This window comes from Liolophura sinensis, chromosome 8, assembly GCF_032854445.1.
Source record: "Liolophura sinensis isolate JHLJ2023 chromosome 8, CUHK_Ljap_v2, whole genome shotgun sequence".
Lineage (NCBI taxonomy): Eukaryota > Metazoa > Mollusca > Polyplacophora > Chitonida > Chitonidae > Liolophura > Liolophura sinensis.
This window is the reverse complement of record NC_088302.1, coordinates 30,670,623-30,692,737: the sequence shown is the minus strand read 5'-3', so window position 1 is coordinate 30,692,737 and position 22,115 is coordinate 30,670,623. Positions and strand designations below refer to the sequence as shown.

Genomic DNA, 22,115 nt, shown 5'->3' with positions numbered 1-22,115 from the left:
GCCTCCAGGATTCAGCACCTGTGAACACTGTTGTTGTGGCTCGGCTCAGCCTAATGGGAGGTTTGGGACATTCACCCATGAACAATGACAAAGCATCTTTGTCTGCTGTTGTTGTTGAATCCTCACACGCTGATGTTGGGAAATTCATGACATTCAAAGCTACATAATGTAGCTCCTACAACGGTCAGCCATTTTAAAGTTTCCGCCAACACACAAAGTGAATAATATCAAGGCCAATCTATTACGGGCGTTCTCAGTGTTTCCCTTGACTTGATCTCAGCACTACAAAGTGTTGAAAACCATCTAATATCAGGCTAAATATTGGGTCTTTGGTTCCCATAGACCAAGTCCTTCATGGCAATTTCCAGAAGTAAATTAGTATACCCAGCCTCACTTTCAATCTTATATAACTACATTGTGAGAGAGGTCTGTATTCTCACATGGCGAGCACATTAAATCAAATGCTAAGTATCTAAGTATACAAAATCAATTCTGGAAATCACCAAGTGAGAGAGGCCTATTATGGGTGTAAAACATTAGCAGCATTTGACCTTGATTTATTTATTTGATGTTTTATGCTGCACTTAAGAATATTTCACTTATACGACAGTGGCAATGTACCAAGCCAGCATATTATTTTGACCACATTTGATGCAGGTAACAGGCTTGTTTAGGTTTAGCTTTTGGTTGTGTATATCTTAGATAAAGACAATCTATACTGTATCACGTTTTAATACAAAGAAAGGAGTTTTTTTTTTTTTTTTTTTTTTTTTTTCACTTCACGTCCTGCCTCATCACTTTGACCCCAGTGACCTTGACATTATTCAAGATTTGCATGTAAAGGTCTTTATGATTGTAAGCAAAGCATGCAGAACATGCACTGAAAGGCGTACATGTGCCCTAAACAAAACGCAGCACAAGACTGCACATTACCATCCAAGGAGAGGAAAGATTCGAGTTCAAAATCTTTCATCAGTAAAGGAGTTCTACCTTCCTATCATGTGACTTGTCAAAAATGTTAGGCAAGTTCCTCTGACGATAATTTACCGATCACCTATCTCGCTGTGTTCTTGAGGCATAACTGGCACTTGTTTCCTTTCAGAAATTTCCTCAGTTCATTCAGCTTCTTAATTTTCTCCTTTTACTCTTCCTTTTATTCTATTTAACATTTTGTGTGACTTTTCCCAGAGGCTCATGCTATAGTAAACGTAACAGTTGTCTAACATTTCCCACAGGTCACGTAATACAGTAGAACTTTTTTTACCTCCGACGATAAAAGAGTTTGAACTCAAAACTCCTCTATTCTGAGTCGAACACAGGATTAATTTTACTGTTTTTTTTTAAATTTACTTTTATATAAATAAAAACATCAGGAAACATGAGATGGGGCTACTTGAAGTGACACTAGGTTAATGAAGATATTTTTTGATTTGGGTAAAGAGAAGAGTTGACAACAAGAGACACATATCAGTCCTAGTTAACACAAGGGCACATAAATCCACATTTCCACTTCATCTATCTTCTAGATGAAATAAACTTAAAATCCTCGAGATATTGAATATTCATCTGGAAATTCAAACATGTGACTGCCCATTCCAACAATTTTGGGAAGTGTTCCAGCGTTAGGTATGACATTCCAAGACAGCGTCAGTGTGATGTTTTTGTTGTTTCTGAAAGTACAAAAAGGGTTGTTACAAGAAATGTAAAAAATCACAATGGGAAACGTAAAAATGATATTCCACATAAAAACAACAAGGGTTATGAGAAACCCAACACCTCATCTCTAATGGCTTCAGTTCAAATGGCAACCTAAGTTGACAGGACAATTAAATTCATGTTGAGCCAGTGGTGTCTTCATGGTGTGCACACCGGAATAGACTCCAACCAACCACACACCAACCAAACCCTGTTCATCATTCCCACCAAGTTTCATATACAGATGATGGGAAAACAGTTAGAATATCTGACCCAAACATTAAACCTTAACCTGGCCAACAAAAGTGAATAGTACTGGCTAGGATAAAATGGCAAAGTCAAAAACTTGATAATTTGAATAGAAATATACCAAATTCGTTAAAATTATTTATTTTCTAAAGTCTTCAAAGCATGCTCATCATCCCCACCAAGTTTCAACAAGATGATGTAGAAACTGTGGCAACAGCTGACCCAAGCTAAAAAACCTCACCCTGACCCACAGTAGTACTGGCTTGGATAAACTGGCTAAGTCCAAAACCTATTAATTTGAATAAAAATGCAAACATCCCTAACTTATAATCAAAATGAGTAAATGTCCAAATCATGTTCACCAGTCCCACAAAATTTCATAAAGCTGATGTGGAAGGTGTGAAACTAACTGACCCAAACAAAAAACCTTACTCAACTGACCCAAACAAAAAACCTTACTCGAACGATGCCAACACCATTTTTTCCCCACACTCACAATACCGCGCCATTACTCATAAAGGCAAGCTAACAAAATGATAACCAAAAGAAAACATGAAATGGATAACTCTGCAACAACACAACAATGACTACAAGTTCAGAAGCAATTGGAAGTTCAGTGCAATTTCAGAAGCACATCTAAGCCTGAAAATGATACTTTTGACGCTAGAGTTTTTCTGATAAGAAGAAAATCAAGTTCTGCAAAAAACTCAAAGTGGCACTGTAATGTGGACGAACCAATCAGAATCAAGCAAAACGGCACTATAATGTGGACGTATCAATCAGAATCAAGCAAAACAGCACTATAATGTGGACGAACCAATCAGAATCAGGCAAAACGGCACTATAATGTGGACGAACCAATCAGAATCAAGCAAAACGGCACTATAATGTGGACGTATCAATCAGAATCAAGCAAAACGGCACTATAATGTGGACGCACCAATCAGAATCAAGCAAAACGGCACTATAATGTGGACGCACCAATCAGAATCAAGCAAAACATTTCACTTGGAAAAAAGGTGAAATATAGTAATGAGAGAAAGATTTAGAAATGCAGTGTGATGTGTATACATACTTTAAACCATTTCCAAAATCCCAGAAGTAATATTTTGTTGTCATGCTTCTGTAATCCAGTGTCGCATTGTCTCCTCTGCGTATGATTTTATCCCACAGCACAACTTGATTTAATTGCTGCAAATAACACAGACAAGCAACAAACATCAGAGCCTATGAAATTATAGTCACAGGTTATCAAAGAGGTTAATTAAACCTTACATCTTTAAAATTTATGGATATTTGAATAAAATATCAAAAATAAAGTAAGATTATACATATTGGGTTAATAAACTTGGTAACATGAAGTTTTTATCAGACTGTACAGATTTATTTTGGTAGCATTAAAAGTCAACACTGACAATGAAAGTGTTCTTACAAAAATTAAAGATGCTTTTCACATTATGCGTGTTTAAAAAATAAATGTCCATTTTCTATAGAGATGAATTTCTTTCTTACACATAACACAAAAAAATCTTCCAGAAAAATAACATTTTAGTTTTTCAGTTGTATGCAAGTAAAAAAAGGGAAAAGGTTGGCATCTACAAATGCTGTCAAATTTACTTGATAAATTTGTCATGACGATTAAAACCCTTCATTACTTACATGGCTACTTGTCTGATATTCCGCTGTCAAATATACAAATAACTGCTTCACATTCCAATTGAAAAGTGGACTGAGATGTAAAAACTATGTTAGGGATATAAACAGATGAACAGAATATGGGCATGATAAAGTCCCAGTGGATAGAGCCTTGTAACTATGGACTTTGGCTTAACCCCTTACAGGTCATGCTAAACTTTAAAATTGGCAATTTTTGTACTTCGGAGGATTGGTGCTCAGCCAAGTACCAGTCCAGTGTCAGTATTATTGTGTATGATATCATTATCATATGAAAGCAAATGGTGAAAGTTATATGTAATCCAAAGCAAAATAACTAGTATATAAATAATGAATGCAAAGACAGTCTATAAGACTAAACAATTCATGTAGATGAAATCCACTCTGGCATCTTGAAGTGTTTAACTCAAAACTTTGTTAGAACTCAAAACCTATTGTATCAATTTAATCCCTACATCTACTAAACATTAACATCTTCCTGGAAAATACACAACAGTCAAGTTAAGGTTTAATACAAGACATTGTGCTATTGTTATTTAGTTGTCTGCCAAATCTGAGTGTCTAAAACACATGCAGAGGAAGTGAATGAATTACCCTAGATATTAACATTTGTCACCTTCAAATATTTGTATCAGTTTAAAATGACCCATGGTCATATTAATATGAAAAGTAAGTGTACTAGCTATGCTACTGAATAACACTATCACAAAGGATATCAGCTTGTAGGTCAAAGGTCACAAAACCCAAATCACTCTTCTCTCTGGAGGCTGAGTAATCTGGAAGATTTTTCCTGAAACCATCCCAGAAACAGTTACACAATCAATCCCACAACATTTCTTATATTTAAAGTAAACCGTAGATCATTTTTCAAGGCAGCACAAGCTACTTCCTCAAAGAACAGTAGGATTCTTACTGGATCAACTAGATTTATCCTTCCAAGACATTACACTGTAATTTAATAACGAGCTTGAGAGGCACGAAGGCGGAAAACACAACTCAGGGAAGAATGAGTGATTATCTAAACATCTGTTTAAGTGGTCCTTTAAATACACTGTAAAACAATAGCACACACCAATTTCTGTTGTGGGTTAAAGAGAATGGGACCTTTATTACCACTCCTGCAAGTATAGATAAATTCCCCAGTCAAAATGTTGTTGGAATCAACAGAAATATTTCCTTTTCGCTCATCAAAATAACTTTGTGTTGTCATGGCGAGTCGGGAGTAAAAAAATTTTGGAACCGCAGGCCTTCACATATGGAAATCAACCAAAGAAGACAGGACCTGTCAGCCAGTCTTAAATGACAAGTTTAGAGATGTTTAGAAGTTTATTCATGGATGTGAAACAGAAAGAACAATTTGCCCAGTCAGTTGAGCGAGAAATGTCAAGTGTGAACAGCTATCTCTTCATTTTCATATCCACATTTTCTGCACGTGGCGTTAGACACAATCTGGATTTAGGATTCACCTGATACGCAAGTGCACACCTGGATTTTGAGGACAGAAAAGTCAACACTTGATCAGATTTACTGAAAATAGCTGGTCCAAACTAGATTTAGACATGTATGAGTGATTGAAACGATCCTTTTTCCCTTAATCCACACAAGAAATCGACATGTGCAGCCGTTTCAAAGTGGAATTAAAGACTCACTTCATTGCGTAAAGTGCTTTGCTGATTGGACAGACTGGGTTTCTTTAATTCAGTGATCAAACTCTGAGGCATGTAAATATCAGAAACTGTTGAACATAGATCTCAACGTTTAATTTAGTTGAACTAAACTATTACTGATAACTCTCTATCAATGCATGACCATCTGGTGGCTCCCATTAACAACTTATAAATCAACATTTTGTGGATCATAAAACTCCTAACATCTCTTGGCGTCAGGGTACCATACGATGAATTTTCCATTTAAACTCCTTAAACACGTGAAATTGGTTTAAATCGTAGACAGTAATCATACTAACCCCACGTCATCACTAATATCATTACCTACTGCAACAACAACAACAACAACATCAACCCAAGAAAGCAAAGCACATTTCACTTACACAATGGCCTTCGCCGTGTGAATAACTACATCGGCTTTATGTTCACTGAATGCTGTCGACAAAAAGCATCCAAATGTTAGTGCCGCCATCACACTAAGTGTGAAAGCGAATATTGTATTCGCTCTGGACAACAACGTGTTCATGTTTCCTCTTTTTCAGTCATCAAGGTATCCGTCAAAGCAGCTGGCACTCGTACATTTAACGCCTCGGTTGCTAGATCATGTGGCGTTCGGCACATGATAAGATAGTGACAACACCATGGATGTGGGATGCTTTTTTGGCTTGGTTTGTGTCGTTATTTTTGGAAATTTTGTCCCGCAAGCAGCTGGAATACGACGCATATCTCCATACAATCCCAGAAATCCAACAGATCTTGCAGGAAAGATTGACTACAAAACTTTCTACTTCAAGCAGCAGGTTGTATGATAGAGATGATATATGATACATATCAATTGATGGGACTGAAATAATATAACACTTATTAGAGTTGTATTAAGTCGTGTATTATAAGACGTCAGATTTAAGTTCTACTAGTAACAACAGCCATATCCAAAGCAATGAGACTCAAAGCTGAAGTCCCGTGTTTAACTCTTCATTTACTTTTGTTTACAGGTATACTATTTAGAGTTAACTTTCATAACTAGGGAGTCCTTCTGGATGCACACATGTATAATCAGTATGCTGGCTCTACCCTGAAACTAAAATGAGTGCTGGCCACCATTGTGTAAGTGAAATATTCTTGAGTTAGGTTTATTAGCATATTTTCCTGAAACCTTTTTGTACCGGCCAATCTTTTTTTCCAGGTGGATCACTTTGGGTTTGAGAATACAGACACGTACCAACAGCGCTACTTGCTGGCAGATCAATTCTGGGATAAAAACGAAGGACCCATTTTTCTCTACACAGGAAATGAGGGTGACATAACATGGTTTTGCAACAACACTGTAAGATTTTAACATTTTAATCTATTCTACACTGCATGTAAGAATATTAGTATGTGTACCCAATACAATCTAAGTATTAAGCAGCGTTTGGCTATAGTTTTCCTATAAATATGATTCCATTAACACTAGCTTTTAGAGAAGTGTAAAATGCTAAATGTACCTTACCGGCAGTGGTACTAAATGAACTCTGGTATGAAACGGTTAGCATTTGTTGTTCCTAATATTCAATAAATTCTTTTTTTTCTTTGTAATGTTCTTGCTTAAGCTGGGTGGGTTACTATTGCTTTCAGGGGTTTCTTTGGGACATTGCTCCAGAATTTAAAGCCCTGCTGATATTTGCTGAACATAGATACTATGGGTTATCTATGCCTTATGGATCAGAATCGTACAAGGTAAGTGTTTATATTTCATGGCTAGGTGTACATGTAAGGACTACTTTACTTGTAGATTATATAGTTGCCAAAGTAATGTAATTCGTGAGCCCTTATTATGATTTATTTATTTATTTGATTGGTGTTTCACTCAAGAATTTGCCCTCCTGCAACAAGGAGGCACATTACATGCACTCTAAGGATTCCCTAGTTGTCGTATGACTGAAAAATTCGTAAGTACGATGTTAAACCCCAATCACTCACTCACTACTCAAGAATTTGGCACATCTACTAAGGATACAGCCCGTATCAGATTTATAATGGGTGGTGGAACCTGAAAAAACATGCTGACTTAGAGCGGTACCCAGCTAGCGCAGTGAAAGCTGGATTTGAGCTCACAACCTCATTGAATTGAGAGGCTAGTAGTTAGGCCTATAGTGAGTTAGTACTTGAACCATCTGACAAACTGTAGGAAGTTCCTCTCAAATTATAATGTATGATTGTGACTTTATCAATATTTGTTTTTATAGGATGCCCACCACTTGAACTACCTGACTTCAGAACAAGCCCTGGCTGACTTTGGCTCACTGATTACCTCCCTTAAATCTTCTCTACCTGGAGCTAAGAACTCACCTGTGGTGGCTTTTGGGGGATCCTATGGGGGAATGCTGGCTTCTTGGTTCAGGCTTAAGTACCCAAATGTGGTGGTCGGGTAGGTAAATGCTATACAAGTATAGGTCTTAACCCAATAGAAATATTAGATTTCTGTAAATATGTATAGAAACCAGAAGCATGAGAATCATGGTGGATTTGTATTATCCTATTAAACAATCAGACTTAATGTTTAAAGATGTCCAGCTGAAGTAAATGATCACATTTTATGAAAGTCATTGTGCCTGTAACAGCTGAAAACATTCATCTTTTCTGTTTTTGCTTGAATCTGGGTGATCTTGCACACATTTTATTCCTGCTTGATTTGATACGCACCAAATTGAGTACGTAAGACGTTTTTCCGGAGATCATAATGGCCGACAATGATACTACGGATTTATCTGTCTTTTCTTACTGGTATTTGCACACATTTTATTCCTGCTTGATTTGATACGCACCAAATTGAGTACATAAGACGTTTTTCCAGAGATCATAATTTTCGACAATGATACTATGGATTTATCTGTCTTTTCTTACTGGTATTTGCACACATTTTATTCCTGCTTGATTTGATACACACCAAATTGAGTACATAAGACGTTTTTCCAGAGATCATAATTTTCGACAATGATACTACGGATTTATCTGTCTTTTCTTACTGGTATTTGCACACATTTTATTCCTGCTTGATTTGATACACACCAAATTGAGTACATAAGACGTTTTTCCAGAGATCAAAATTTTCGACAATGATACTACGGATTTATCTGTCTTTTCTTACTGGTATTTGCACACATTTTATTCCTGCTTGATTTGATACACACCAAATTGAGTACATAAGACGTTTTTCCAGAGATCATAATTTTCGACAATGATACTACGGATTTATCTGTCTTTTCTTACTGGTACATGTATTTGCCTGTTCATATACAGGTGTCATGAGGATAATGCCAGATTTAAGAAAGAAATATTACTGATTTACATGAAACTAAGTGGAGTTTAGTGAATTTTTGGTGTTTGTTATTAAAACATACTTACGGTATTTAAATCAGTAACTCTGAATTGTGTAATATCAGCTGTGTTCGTCTTTACATCAGGTCTCTGGCAGCTTCAGCACCCATCTTTGAATTCTCTGAATTGACAAACTGTGAAGCATACATGTCCACAGCCACAAAGCCTTACGTCAAAGCTTCTCCTACCTGTGCAGATAACATTAGGCAGTCATGGGCAGACATTAACAAAGTAGGAAGCACAGGTAAGTGCCTTTTTATTTACAAAAAAAACACAGCTTCTATATGTACGCATAAGTGTTCTCTACAGGCCAAGTCATGGGGTTGAATTTTTAGCTCACCTTTATGAAGTACAGGCATAGCTAAATCATACCCGAACCGTTAGTGTTAACATCCAGTAACAGTTACAACAATGTTAAGTTAATTAAATGTTAAAGGTGGTCTTGAGTTAAGATGTTGCATACTGGTACATATACAGCAAACTAGTACAGGGAGATGTTCAAGCGTTGATTCCTTAATTCCAAAAAACAATGACTTCGCTTCTCGTGTATTGGAATTAATGTGGTGATAAATGTTAAAGGTGGTATCTCAAAAAGTATTGCATGTATAGAACTCAATTTTTTGCATCCATAAAAAGCACAAAAACATGATATGGTTGTTTCATTGTTGAAGCCGTGCATGTGTTTTAATTACCATTAATTGCAAAATTCGTGAACTTTTTAAAATTGTAAATCTTATGTACTTGAGCTGGGTTTGCCCTAAAAAAAAAACATACCAGAGAAAGAAAATATTTATTTAGTTATATTGCAGGTCACATTGGTAGTTCATGTGTCCATTTTTGGCATTACCACTACATCTGCAGAAACCAATTAACTGAGTTTGTTGTTTGACTTCTCATCTCTGCCACAACCTGCAGTTGGTCGTGGGTTTCCCCTGGCTGTGCACGGTTTCCTCCCACCGTACTGCAGACAGCTCATCGTATAAGACATCTTTTTGAGTATGGCATAAAACACCGATCAAATCAATCAGATCTTGTTTCTAACACCAGGGCTGAAGCATTTTGAAAGGGAGTCTCAATGTTTTAAAATTATACCCCCTTTTTTGATGTACCGATTATTTATGTTGACAATGTATTTGAAAAACTGCCTATCATGAATTCTATCACGAGGGTCTTTTCTTGAGGTTTAGAACTCTTGTTGTTTCTAGAACGAAATATAATCAATCAGATCTTGTCTCTGCCACTAGGGCTGAAGTATTTTGAAAGGGAGTATCAATGCTTTAAAATTATACCCCCTTTTTTGATGTACCGATAATGTATTTGAAAAACTGCCTATTATTCATTCTATCATTTCTTTTCTTGAGGTTTAGAACTCTTGCTGTTTCTAGAACGAAAAATGTAAATGTTTCAGAAATGACGGGAACTTGAATGAGACATAAAAGGCATTGTGAGATCATTAAATGCTGACAGAAAGGGCAGAGGGCAGAGGTTTACCTCTTAAAAGGAGGTCTGATCATTACAACCTCTTGATTCTACATGTACATGTTCTAGGACTCTGTTTGTTTGATAGGTGTTTTACATGCATTTTCTAGGAATCATAGCGATAAATGCACAGCAAGGAAACATAATTGTTCTGTGTTAATTGTGTGTTTATCTTGTTAAATGTGATTCTCACATAGGGAAATGTCTTCCATCAATTATGGTGTGTATATCTGTATATCACACATTGAAAAGTTTATCAGTAACTTGCCAAAGGCCAGTGGTTTACCCTGGGCACACTGGTTTCCTCCGCCTATAAAACTTACTGTCATATTATAAATGAAAAATTCAACAATCAAATGTATAAATAAATTGAACCCTTGTTGTAGGAGCAGGGCGCCAGAGCCTCAGCTCTATGTTCAGGTTGTGTAAACCTCTAGCCAATGTTGAGGATGTGGCTGACTTCAAATCCTGGCTCTCTGATACCTGGGGCAATTTAGCAATGGTCAACTACCCCTACCCTGCCAGCTTCTTGGAACCCCTGCCAGCTTGGCCGATAAAGGTGATCATTTTGACTGCTTTTTATATGATAATGTGATAATTTTCTCTCTACAGTGCAGGAATTTGGATGCGAAGAATCTGTTGCGAAGAATCTAATATGTTTTTGTTTCCTCCCCTTAAGGTCTACCTGTTTAACTACAATCTATATAGTTGTCATTTTATTTGCCTTTGGCTGTGAGCATTGATTCTGACATTTAGTCTGACTGAGCCATAACTTTTCAGTGAATGCACTCATTGCTGTCGTACCTTGAATGTTTGAAGTGGAGATGGGACGTGACCTTGGCCATTGGTCACATCCTGAAGTTAAGATTATAATTTTGGCTGTTTACAATGCCCTTATCAGACTTCTGCAGTTTTCTTAAATTTGTGATTCATTCTGTCTTCCTCTGTAGAAACTGTTGGTGTTTGGGCAGTTGAAATGCTGATATGGTAGTGGCACCAGTTGGCATCGATCATGGGCACCTGTCGATGGCCAGTACGTATTTCAGGGGCAGACTACTCATATTTTGTTGTGTTAATTTACAATGTTGTGTATGAATCCTGGGTCAGGAAATCTTGAAATTACACACGGTTTCTTTTTGTATTACAGAAAGCTTGTGGATCATTATCAAGTCCTTTGACTGGACAGCCATTATTGGAAGGCATCTTTGAAGCTGTCAGTTTGTATTATAACTACACAGGTCAGGCTAAATGTCTAGACATTAACCAGCAAGGAACAGCGTCTTTAGGAGACAAGGGGTGGGGCTACCAGGTGAGTTCAGCCATTATTGTTATTGTCCATTTATCTAGTAGAAAGTTTGTATTTTGGTCCACAGCTCTTTTGAATGTAATGTCTCCAAAACTTTTCGGCTATAATGTAGCTCTATGAATTGTGATATGAGCCCTGTTTTTTGATGAGCCCAAGAGCCAATTCAATTTCATTGTGTTTCTCCCACATGCCCAAGACATTTATTTATGCCAGAGGTGAAAGATTTTGTGTATTCCGCTGTAGTCTCATGTTCTTCATCGATACAACCAAACAGCTACCTTAATTTATATATTATACACTTTTATTAGCAGTTGTTTCTTTTTATTGCAGTTGAACAATGTTCATGTATTTGAATCTTTGTCACAAGTTAATATTGCATCTAAAACACAAGATGTTTGTAAATACACAGTAAATCAGCATTTAATGGCCTGCTGTGCAAACCATGAGCACAGAAGGGTGATTGGTTGGTGGAAAATCGTTTGAAAATACATACATAAGATATTTACTGTAAAACATACACATTTCAGTTGTCTTTTCACCAGCTTAGTACAGGAGGGTAATTATTCAGAAAAACAAAAGTTACCAGTGAGACCAATGATTATCTTGTTCTCAGGCATGTACAGAGATGGTCCAGGCCATCTGTGCAGATGGCAAGTCAGACATGTTTGAGCCTTTCTCATGGAACTTTACATCATATGCTGCTGGCTGTTCCAAGAACTGGCACTTCCCTCTCACCCCCAGACCCGATTGGGGTCCCCTAGTCTACTGGAGCAGGAACCTTAAGGCAGCTTCTAACATTATTTTTAGGTAAGGCTGAGTTCTTATTATTTTGAATAATTATGCTCAAAGAATCCTTGAAATTGGATTTATTTACTTGATTGGTGTTTAAATTGCTACGTTAGTCCCAAGGTATGCAAGGCGGCATTGTTAAACTGATGTGAAAGATACATGATAGAACAGAGCTAACGATGCGGTTAAAAAAGATTATGATGAATAACATTATGTAACAAATGTAACGAATCAGGCAGAATGATGTCACGCATGATTGAAAGTAGGTCGTACACCTATATGTCAGCTTTTGTTTCCATATTCTACTCCGAAACTAACAACAGAGGTGTTAATACAATTAAGTTTTTTTTTAATAATTTAAGAAATCTCAATACTTATCATTTAACCCTGCTTTTAAGATATATATAGGTCTTGATGCTGGAGTAGCTGTTTAATGCCCAGCTCCTAAAACAGCAGTAATTTGTTATGAAGTGAGAAAACAAAGGTGCTACGAGTAAACCATTGGCCTGTTGCAAGTTTTACAAGCTTTCCCCCTTTCCCATAGGTTTAACTTAACCCACAGATAAGTGCTTATAGTGTATATCGTGTCGGTTGAATGTGTGTTATCTCCAGCAAAACTCACATGAGATCACTTTAAAGGCCTTCTAAGCAGTGTGACTACGTATTGCTTCCATTACCCCCCCACCCATCCCCCCATCCCCCCCACCCCGTTCCGGGCACAATTTTAGGGTCAGACTTTATTCTTTGTCAAACCCACATATGGTTTTATCATTGGCCTACCTTGTTGGAAAGAAACTGGAAGATACACATCAAAACTCTGACTCAACATTTTCCTCCGCATATGTCAAGGCTTTATGCGTGTACGTGTATGAATTGTAAGGTCATAACTTACTAGCCCAATATCTTCCTGTTTTATAATTTCAGCAATGGTTTGTTAGACCCCTGGTCAACTTCAGGAGTGCTGAAATCCATATCGCCCACTCTGGTTGCCATAGTAATACCTGAAGGCGCTCATCATTTAGACCTAAGGAGCTCTAACCCAGCTGATCCTACTGATGTGGTGGCAGCACGGACACAGGAGAAAAAGATCATCCAGGGCTGGATATCAGATTACTGGAAGAATTTTAAATAATTAATGCAGTTGTATAGTATTACTATAAAAATATAAAAGACAAAACAAAAAAACATAGACATCTGATTATAACGATACAATACCTTCGAAAATCTTGCCTTCTGAAATAGGCTGTGAGAAGCCATACATCTTGCTATTGGTGTTCAAGTCTTTACACCTTCAGATGAAAAACAGGAGCTACTAGAGTTATGGAGTTAATCAACTTTTTCAAGAATTGTTAATTATACAACGGCAGCCATGTAATTGAATAGATCATTTGAAAGTTAAATGTTGTTTTCTAAGTCCTCTCATTCCAGGCAGATGAATATTTTTTTGAGTGGAAAAGGAATTATTTAGAAATTTCAGGTTGATTTATTACTAAAATACATGTGTTGATTTATTACTAAAATACATGTGTTGATTTATTACTAAAATACATGTGTTGATTTATTACTAAAATACATGTGTTGATTTTGGTCTTTTGGGTCTTTATTGATGTATTGAAGTGTCTTCGAATTGTGCAGACATTTGAAATTCCTTTGTTAGATTAATTTATTTATTTATTTGATTGGTGTTTTACGCCGTACGCAAGAATATTTCACTTATACGACGGCGACCAGCATTACGGTGGGAGGAAACCGGACAGAACCCGAGAGAAACCCATGACCATCCACAGGTTGCTGGCATACATGTTAGATTAATGTAATGTTCATTAAAAATTTAAGTGAATTCAGGTGTCTAATTCGGTATCTAGTTTTTCGAGCAGTGAATTGTTTGCTGATTAGGTGTGCACATAACCCAGATTGCACAAAAATACCATTGGATTCCAGTTTATACAAAACTATTGCACGTTGTGACTTAAGGCAGGAAAGGTGCTGTACTATTGTGAATTTAGTTTACATTGAAAAAGGTCTTTTCTTTTTCTACATTTCCATATTACCTGTATGTATAATTGACGGGAATGCGAAAATTGAAGCTGAACTGGTACTCAGAAATTTCTGTTGTGTGCCAATAATTTTTTTTCTTTGTATTGTGAATGGCATAAATTGGAACTGAAAACTTGTCATTATTACTGTCAAAGGAGGTCATGTTTTCAATGGCGATAAATTAGTGTCTTTTCATCAGCAACTTCAGGAAAAAAGTTATAAGTGGATTAAGACAAAAGTTAGTTCATGGGTTGGCACTTGTGCTCCTGATACAGAGGACCATGGACTTCCGTCTATTACACACAGATTTGAATGATCTGTTGTGGATCTTGTAATTGGCATTGGGCTAAGGACCAATCCATTGAATGTTTGAAAAGAGTATTTACAATTAGGTAGGTAGGACAGAAATGCAGAGTATTGTCCTTTTGATCGTAGTGATCAAGGAATTTGTAGTTTGCTTACCTGGATGTTTGTACTCTTGTGGCATGCCTTCAGGTTGTATATACATCAGTTAACATGTGCTACAGATGGTTTGCTTACTTTTGTTCAGGCATTTCTCTATATTTGTCTACATGTGTATGTGTACAGGTGTGTAATGTAACTATGTACAGTATGTATGTATAACCCTTAGGGCATTTATTAAAATTAAGAAACTGTACTGTGTTCTACCCATGTAACTATGGGTTTATTTCAGAGAAGAAACACAGGACTTTTAAGACCCCCCACCCCCATCCTTACCCTGATCAAAACAGCTGAACATCTCCACCTACCTGTAATCTGATATTGCCTCCACAAGCTTATATGTTCTCATGCCACCCACATACCTATAAAAGATATTGAAATAGGGGCATTTTGTGCTTACTTCAGCCTTCTGCCTTCATACGGGTTGCGTCCCTGTTATACAGGTGTGCTTGATGTTCTACATTATTTGATAAGTAAAAAAGTGCTGTACATTCCAGATGTTTGTTTCTGTGAATTTCTTGGGTTATTAAAGGCAGAGAAAACACTAAAATGAAGTATTTATCACGTGAAAAGCCATTGAACACTCTCCAGGAATATAGTTTTTATAAGTTTTTCAACAGAGTAAAATGGTTTGAAAACATCAGATTCTGCAGTGGTCTGTTTTGAACAAGATATAAATAGTTTGCTTGAAATAGTTTGTTTTATGGCCAGTTTTAGATAAATCTATTAATGGATCTGTATGTGCATACATTTTATTGTTGAAATACCAGAAGTCTCGGTGAGTGATAAAACCATGATACTACTGTTGCCAGTATAGTCAGAAAAGGCCACCAAAGTTTAGAATCCAAAGTTTCAGATGCATTTTCCTACATTGAAAAATTTTTAAAGAAATAAATCAAACTGTTATTAATGACTTTCTATCACACCTATACTTTACATTGGCATTTTCTTTTCCTTTGAACATTTTTTTGCCATTTCTGTATTATCCTTCAGATTCCCTTTCCCCTCCTGTCCTCAGAACCTGGGCGAGAATATTGACTAGCGTGAAAATCATACAAGATGAAATCACACTGTAGAGGGAGATCAGTACGTTACCAGATAGACTAATGTCCATGTGTTACACCCATCATTCTGAAGGAAATTCATGTGGAGAAGCAGGATTTCGTATTACATCACAACCTTATAACTGGGGCTAAACATATGAAATTCATTTTTACGGGTAACCCAAGATTTAGAGAAAAAATAGGGTAGGTTTTTTTTTGTATCAGTTGGAATTTTTGGTTTTGTTATTTTGGTACAAACTTGGTGGTCTCAATGACAGCATTCACAAAGACAGTAAAGGTGGTTTTATTTGAATTCCACTGAAAACCACTTTCCTTCCCATGTTACATGTTCAGGTTTGGTTGTAACGTGGGAAAGTTTACCACTTACATCACTTAGGTCAGTGGTTTATTCTAAGAAATCTGGTTTTCATCACCTATAAAACTGACTTCTGCCATAAACGTGAAACAGTCCGGAGTATGAAGACATTATGCAACAAACAAATAAATAAAAATGGTCGTATCAACAAAAGACATTCTCCAACACAGTATTCGTGTTCAGAAATAAATCACATTTATTTCCACCTTTGACGTACAATGGCTTCTGGATTTTCTGAAGGTCATCTATTTGGTTACTGAATACAGGTTATCTGTAAAAATGACCCACAAGTGGAGAGACCAGCTGACTGGTCGCAGACAGAGAAATATCACAGTAGAGTTTCAGAATATACATACAGATATAGGTATACATAAGTAGATACAGTGTGTGTATAATGCTTACAGTTCATTGGTCATTTCTACATTTCTTGTAGGACAGGTTCATTGGTCAGCGATGAGAAGTAGCATTTTCTTTGCCACGTCCTGTTTTACAATTATGCCAGAACAAATGAGTGTTTATTAAAGGGTAGAGCAAAAATAATAAACTAGTACCAATGAAATAGGATTATTTCTGATTATTATAGTCATAGAACAGGTAATGTAGATAAGAGGACATCACAAGAACTCCAAAATCTGACAGCAGAAATAGGAAACCTTATTCAGTGCTTATACATGTATAAATGAAAGGTAAATATCTTAACAGAGCCACAAGAGCTCAAATTTGACAGCAGAACTGTTAAACCTTATTGGTTGCTTGTACAAATGACAGGTAATTGGAGCCTGTTAACGGTAACTCATTTCAACTAACAAGTCTATGACTATCACTTCAGACACCCTCTCTTTAGTTTCACACGCACAATCTCCCTGGGACACCACAAAAAAACAATTTATTAGGTAAATGCATTTAACAGCCCGACGTCGAAAATATTATACGGCACAGTTTTGCTACCTTTTCCAAATTCTACCAACAAGGACCCGTATTTTAAAGCTGCAAAATAAATGATACATAAGACAAAAAATACGACTTGAAACCAACATTAAGTACATGTACATTGTACATCTATCGGAGGTCCACAACACTTGTGCATTGTGTACTGCCGAGAACATTTTTAAAGTAAATTACCGGTACTGTATATTTTTGGTGGTCACAATTTTCAATAAAAAGCATCAACTAAATCCCACCTCAATTTCATGTAAAGTATGGTTTTCATCACCCATAAAAGGCCAGAGGTCATATTAATTTATTTTCCCTGTGACCATTATCTAATGACTTGTAAATTCTCAGTTGACACAACATACCAAATGACATAATATAAATAGAGAAGCACATAGTTGAAGCACATCCTTGACTAAAATAGCTTGCTTTGCTGCGATGATGACATGCTGAGGTTCTGTTTCAAGAAAATATACCTCACATGGGCAACAGCTATTCCTTAACAACCTCATCCTTTTCCTTGGCAGTAAAACAAGATATCATCATAAAGCGTATGTACAGACACTAACACAGAGGACAACTTTGTGCATTCCGTTGGAAAATAAAATGTTGTTTTTATTCAGTAATATCAATGAATACTAGAAATGCTTCTCACTATATAACATATGCAGTAATTCTTACCGCTATAGAATGTCAGCGACAATTGGTCAATTCTTCAACCAAGCCAAGATTTGCTAACCATGCTATCTGCATACACGTAAGCTAGGTTGTGATTTTATCCTCTAGAACATAAGCACTAGTGTTTGGAGATGTTATTCCATACAGTATTTATTTATTTATTTATTTATTTGATTTGGTGGTTTACTCAAGAATATTTCACTTATATGACGGCGGCCAGCAATATGGTGGGAGGAAACCGGACACAGCCCGGGGGAAACCCACGACCATCCACAGGTTGCTGTCAGACCATCCCCACTTACGATATTCAATACAGCCTCAGCCATGATCATAAAGATTTACATACAGTAATCTGAAGAAATGACTTCACACAAAGATTCAGGAAAACTTATTAAATACAACTTAGTGGCCTTTTCATCCCATTGTTAATGATTTGATTTTGTTAGACACTAAAAAAAAAAAAACAGATGTTAGGAGTTGATGTTGAAAATAATAGCTAGCACAGCTACAGTACAAAGAGTAAAATAATACATGTATCATGCTGTAACTTTATTATATAATATTCTGCAGATACTGGAAACTTATTTATTTACTTTTTTATTTGATTTGTGTTTTACACTGTACTCAAGAATATTTCAAATTTACAATGTCCTATAATTGACCTGTAACCAGATTTAGCTAGGCTATAATGGATTACTCTTTTTGTGTTTTTCTTACATGCAGGAAACTAAATGACATGGGAATTTTATTTACATATTGGTTAGGAGTTCTGTATGTTTACTGTGTAAACCCTCAGGGGTAAGGAGAATTGATGGGGAGGGGTGATAAAGGGGGTGATACAGAATCGGGTGAGGCTATTAATCTTAGATCATCACTAGAAAATCAAGTTAGCAATTTACTCAAGTTCAAACAAAAAAGGAAGATTAAGATTTTCACAGTTTTAGCTTAAGATTTATTTGTTTATTTATTTGACAGGTGTTTTACGCCGTACTCAAGAATATTTCAATTATACGACGGCGGCCAGCATTATGGTGGGTGGAAACCGGGCACAGCCCGGGGGAAACCCACAACCATGCGCAGGTTGCTGTCAGACCTTCCCACTTACGGCCAGTAGCTTAAGATACATATATAGTTTTAATATCAGTTCCATCAACTTTCAGGTTCTCAGTTTCAATACCGAAAACGTTCGTACGTTATAATATTTACTATGTATGAAAATTGCATACTGTTGCACTATAGTTGTGAAAATATTTACCAGTATTTATTACATTTAGAAGCCCTTTGATAAAACGCTTAAAATATGTTCAATATTTTCTACTGGTGCCATATAAATTAATCATCAGTTTGTGAAGTATTTTAATAAAAGAAACGTTAAGTTCAGTAACTTAACAACCTGTCTTACAATTAACTGTGATAACCGTGTAACGAGCGAGTGCAACAATCAGTATTAGCTGGTGTGACAAGAAACATTCTGATTACAATACGCGAAATAAGACCTGTCTTTGCATTATTATGTCATTTGGCAGCAACTAATCAAGAGGTAGCACTTCTATTTCACACCATGACAAAGAGCGGGGAAAAAACTGTAAAATGCTGTGTACTAGCACTGTTAGAACATGGCACATTACAAATGAACACAGAGTATGGTACTGTCATGGCAACTATCACAAAACTATCTCCACTCAGTGGTAAACTAGAAGACCCCCATTGAGACCCATAATGTTTCCATGCCAACTAATATCACATGATCTCTTAGTGTGATACCTAAGGCAGGATCTTTCCCAACATTAATGTCATGAATATTACTGAAGGTGAATCATTATGCAAATTTCATTGGCTGATTTCATGGTCAACTTTCATCAAAGTTTTTAAATTGATTTTACTCACAAAGTTATACTACATGTATCTTATGCCTTTATAGGCTAGACAATGTCAATACAAGTCATTTATGACTGAAGCTTTTCTGAAAGTGGCCTCTGGCCAGGAATGGTTTTATTCAGTGAGACATGAACATCGAGAAAGGAAGTCAGATTAGAATGCTCACAGCTGTAAGGGGAGACAACTCCATGCAGAATGGGAACGCTGAGCAGCTGAGACAAACAGTGAATCATGCAAATAATGTCAATACGACATCAATAAAAAAAAAAAAAAAGAGAGACTTAAGTGACAGACTGAAAAAAAATGGCACATTTCAATTACAGATTGCAGATGACAATGGAGGGGGGGGGGGGATGTAACTTTGTACAGCACTGTTTTCTCCCACGAGTACATATATACATTATAACACTATTTTTATAAGCTGAGTACAGACCCAAATTTACAGTTCATCACAAAAATGGCATTTCTCCAGTGACTCTGCTGGTTTTACTAACATTTCAGGGCAGTGACAAATGTTAGCCATGATCAGGCAGCCACCATGACTTCATGCAAATTGTTGCGATTGCAACATGATTTTTCGCCCCACAGTAGTATTATCTGTCGAGGCAGTTCTATGAGGAAAAAAAAAAAACCTGCATGTCTTCCTGGTTTCAGTGTTTGGCTGTATCCTGGGAAAATAATGAAGTCTTGTAAAATTCACCCTTTTTTCTTTCAATCCCTTTTCGCATCTGTCCTTTGCTAGGAAGATGCCTCCATCAATCTGTACCCATCTCAAATTCAGGTGTGAAGATTTATCCCTTTTTGCTTGCCTCCATTTTAGGGAACACTCGACTCAATCTCTGCTAAACCAGGTTACTTTTTTGCTACAATTTTGTGCAGTTTATTCATGGGTATCCTTAAGCCTGTTGAACAATTTGTTAAACCTTTGTTTCTGGCCCCTCTGAAATGTTGTCTCCGTGTGTGAAAGATGCCTTTATCTTGCACATGAAGTTGCTACAGATGTGACCGTATACCTTGCTGTACCACTCTGGACCTTTCCCTCTGAAACATGAAATTAAATTAGTTATTAATTATTAATCTACCAAAAACATTTTTACCAAATTATTCTCATTAATCATCATTCATATCATACTTGCAAAATCTCTGAATGCAAGAATATCAAATCAAACATTACGACAACAACATTTCACACACAACTGCATGAAATATCTTTACAAGACAATAAAAAACGCCAATAGACGTAAATCTAGTCACACTAACATATGGTCTCCATGAAAAAATTCATTAGATGCATTAGAAATTATCCGACAGTTCTATTTGTAAAGTTGAGTTGGGGACAAAGCAGGCTGACATTTTTGTTCACCCAACAGAATATTTTGACTTACCTGACATCTATACGACTGAGGTGGGTGAGGCGGGATTTGCCCGACCCACAGGGCTCTATCAGGTACCTAGAGGCCAGGACGACTCCCCTCACCCCTCCCAGCAGGGGTGCCCCGGGGTGATCTATGGAGGTGGACACCAGCACACAGGCTCCCTTAGCCAGGTCAGTCCGCCATGATCTGGAGGGGGATGGTAAAGTACCAACACTAAGTATCAGTCATCATGTATATAGTTTAACAACATTTTAATCAAATCATGTTGAGCACTCAGGTAAAAATTAGCAATTAAATACAAACCCCAGAAATACATAAATGGTAGATTCAAAATGCTTTCAAATATTGCCAGGGAATGCTTCCCCTACATGTGCACATTTTTCAATCACAAACAGGCTATTGTTTAGCTATACTCAGGAAATCTTCCTGAACAAGTAACACAGTGGCACATGTATATCAGCACTCTGGCATAGATAAAGGTGACATTTCAATCTATAAGATCATATTTACACTAATGTGGCAAGTGGTTAGAGCCTCAACTGACCTATGTAATGACGCAGAACTATGAATTATGTGTACCATAAATATTCTAACTATGAAATGTGGAAATTTCTTAGTTCCATGCATACCTGCATCCCCGCTTGCATTACCATAACTGCATGCATGCTTACCTGAGGACACAGTAGTCTCTCGTTGGATGAGGTGCCATGGAGTTCCTCACATACTGGAATACATCGGTCTGGTTGTTGATTTTCTCCACTGTCTTCCACTGTAACAGGTCTTCATCCCACAGATATCTGAAAGGCGTCCTAACAATTACTGTATCTAATAATTCAAGACTTTAAGAATAAGCCCACATGTACTGACCAAAAAGCTACAAAAAAGAAAAAAAAAAACCCCAAAAAAACTCAACTTGACGCTCAATGAGACTAATTTTTTACCTATTCCTCATATATGCACAGACAAGTCCCATATTTTTTGTGAAAGGTAATTCCAAAACAGCAAAAATTTCAACTAAATTTGCACTGGTCGCTTTTCGGCCGAAAGTCTGCACCATATCCCCTTTGCCTTATTTGACTGGTGTGATACACCATACTCAAGCACAGTTTACTT

The 22,115-nt window shown here is 36.7% G+C and overlaps 3 protein-coding genes across 4 annotated transcripts in view; 1 reads left to right on the top strand and 2 right to left on the bottom strand.

Annotated features, from left to right (window-relative positions):
* Positions 1-1,341: 1,341 nt before the first annotated feature.
* On the bottom strand, positions 1,342-5,821 carry LOC135473893 (signal peptidase complex subunit 3-like). Its single transcript, XM_064753827.1, has 5 exons — positions 5,669-5,821; positions 4,335-4,408; positions 3,604-3,680; positions 3,020-3,135; positions 1,342-1,670 (listed from the first exon to the last, which is right to left on the bottom strand). The coding sequence occupies exons 1-5, from the start codon at positions 5,809-5,811 to the stop codon at positions 1,538-1,540; spliced, it is 543 nt and encodes a 180-aa protein (XP_064609897.1). The 5' UTR covers positions 5,812-5,821; the 3' UTR covers positions 1,342-1,537.
* Positions 5,822-5,920: 99 nt separating this feature from the next.
* On the top strand, positions 5,921-15,208 carry LOC135472864 (lysosomal Pro-X carboxypeptidase-like). The gene is made up of 9 exons (XM_064752571.1): positions 5,921-6,085; positions 6,472-6,612; positions 6,903-7,004; positions 7,514-7,695; positions 8,732-8,889; positions 10,511-10,683; positions 11,272-11,433; positions 12,044-12,237; positions 13,144-15,208. The coding sequence occupies exons 1-9, from the start codon at positions 5,927-5,929 to the stop codon at positions 13,349-13,351; spliced, it is 1,479 nt and encodes a 492-aa protein (XP_064608641.1). The 5' UTR covers positions 5,921-5,926; the 3' UTR covers positions 13,352-15,208.
* A 1,107-nt stretch (positions 15,209-16,315) lies between these two features.
* Positions 16,316-22,115, bottom strand: part of LOC135472246 (rho GTPase-activating protein 7-like) — a 40,486-nt gene continuing 34,686 nt past the window's right edge. For both annotated transcript variants that reach the window (XM_064751653.1, XM_064751654.1), the window contains 3 exons: positions 21,674-21,799; positions 21,012-21,188; positions 16,316-20,667 (listed from right to left, as the gene is read on the bottom strand). In XM_064751653.1, coding sequence (XP_064607723.1) covers positions 20,544-20,667; positions 21,012-21,188; positions 21,674-21,799 — 427 coding nt within the window. In that variant the 3' untranslated portion in view covers positions 16,316-20,543. The remainder of the gene's footprint in view (positions 20,668-21,011; positions 21,189-21,673; positions 21,800-22,115) is intronic.

Coding starts and splice junctions, on each gene's coding strand:
- LOC135473893 (XM_064753827.1), bottom strand. CDS start 5,811: ATGAACACGTTGTTGTCCAGAGCGAATACAATATTCGCTTTCACACTT. Junction 3,681..4,334: donor GACCTTTGACCTACAAGCTG/ATATCCTTTGTG, acceptor CATAGTTTTTAC/ATCTCAGTCCACTTTTCAAT. Junction 1,671..3,019: donor GATTTTGGAAATGGTTTAAA/GTATGTATACAC, acceptor TTGTACTTTCAG/AAACAACAAAAACATCACAC.
- LOC135472864 (XM_064752571.1), top strand. CDS start 5,927: ATGGATGTGGGATGCTTTTTTGGCTTGGTTTGTGTCGTTATTTTTGGA. Junction 7,696..8,731: donor TACCCAAATGTGGTGGTCGG/GTAGGTAAATGC, acceptor TCTTTACATCAG/GTCTCTGGCAGCTTCAGCAC. Junction 11,434..12,043: donor ACAAGGGGTGGGGCTACCAG/GTGAGTTCAGCC, acceptor TCTTGTTCTCAG/GCATGTACAGAGATGGTCCA.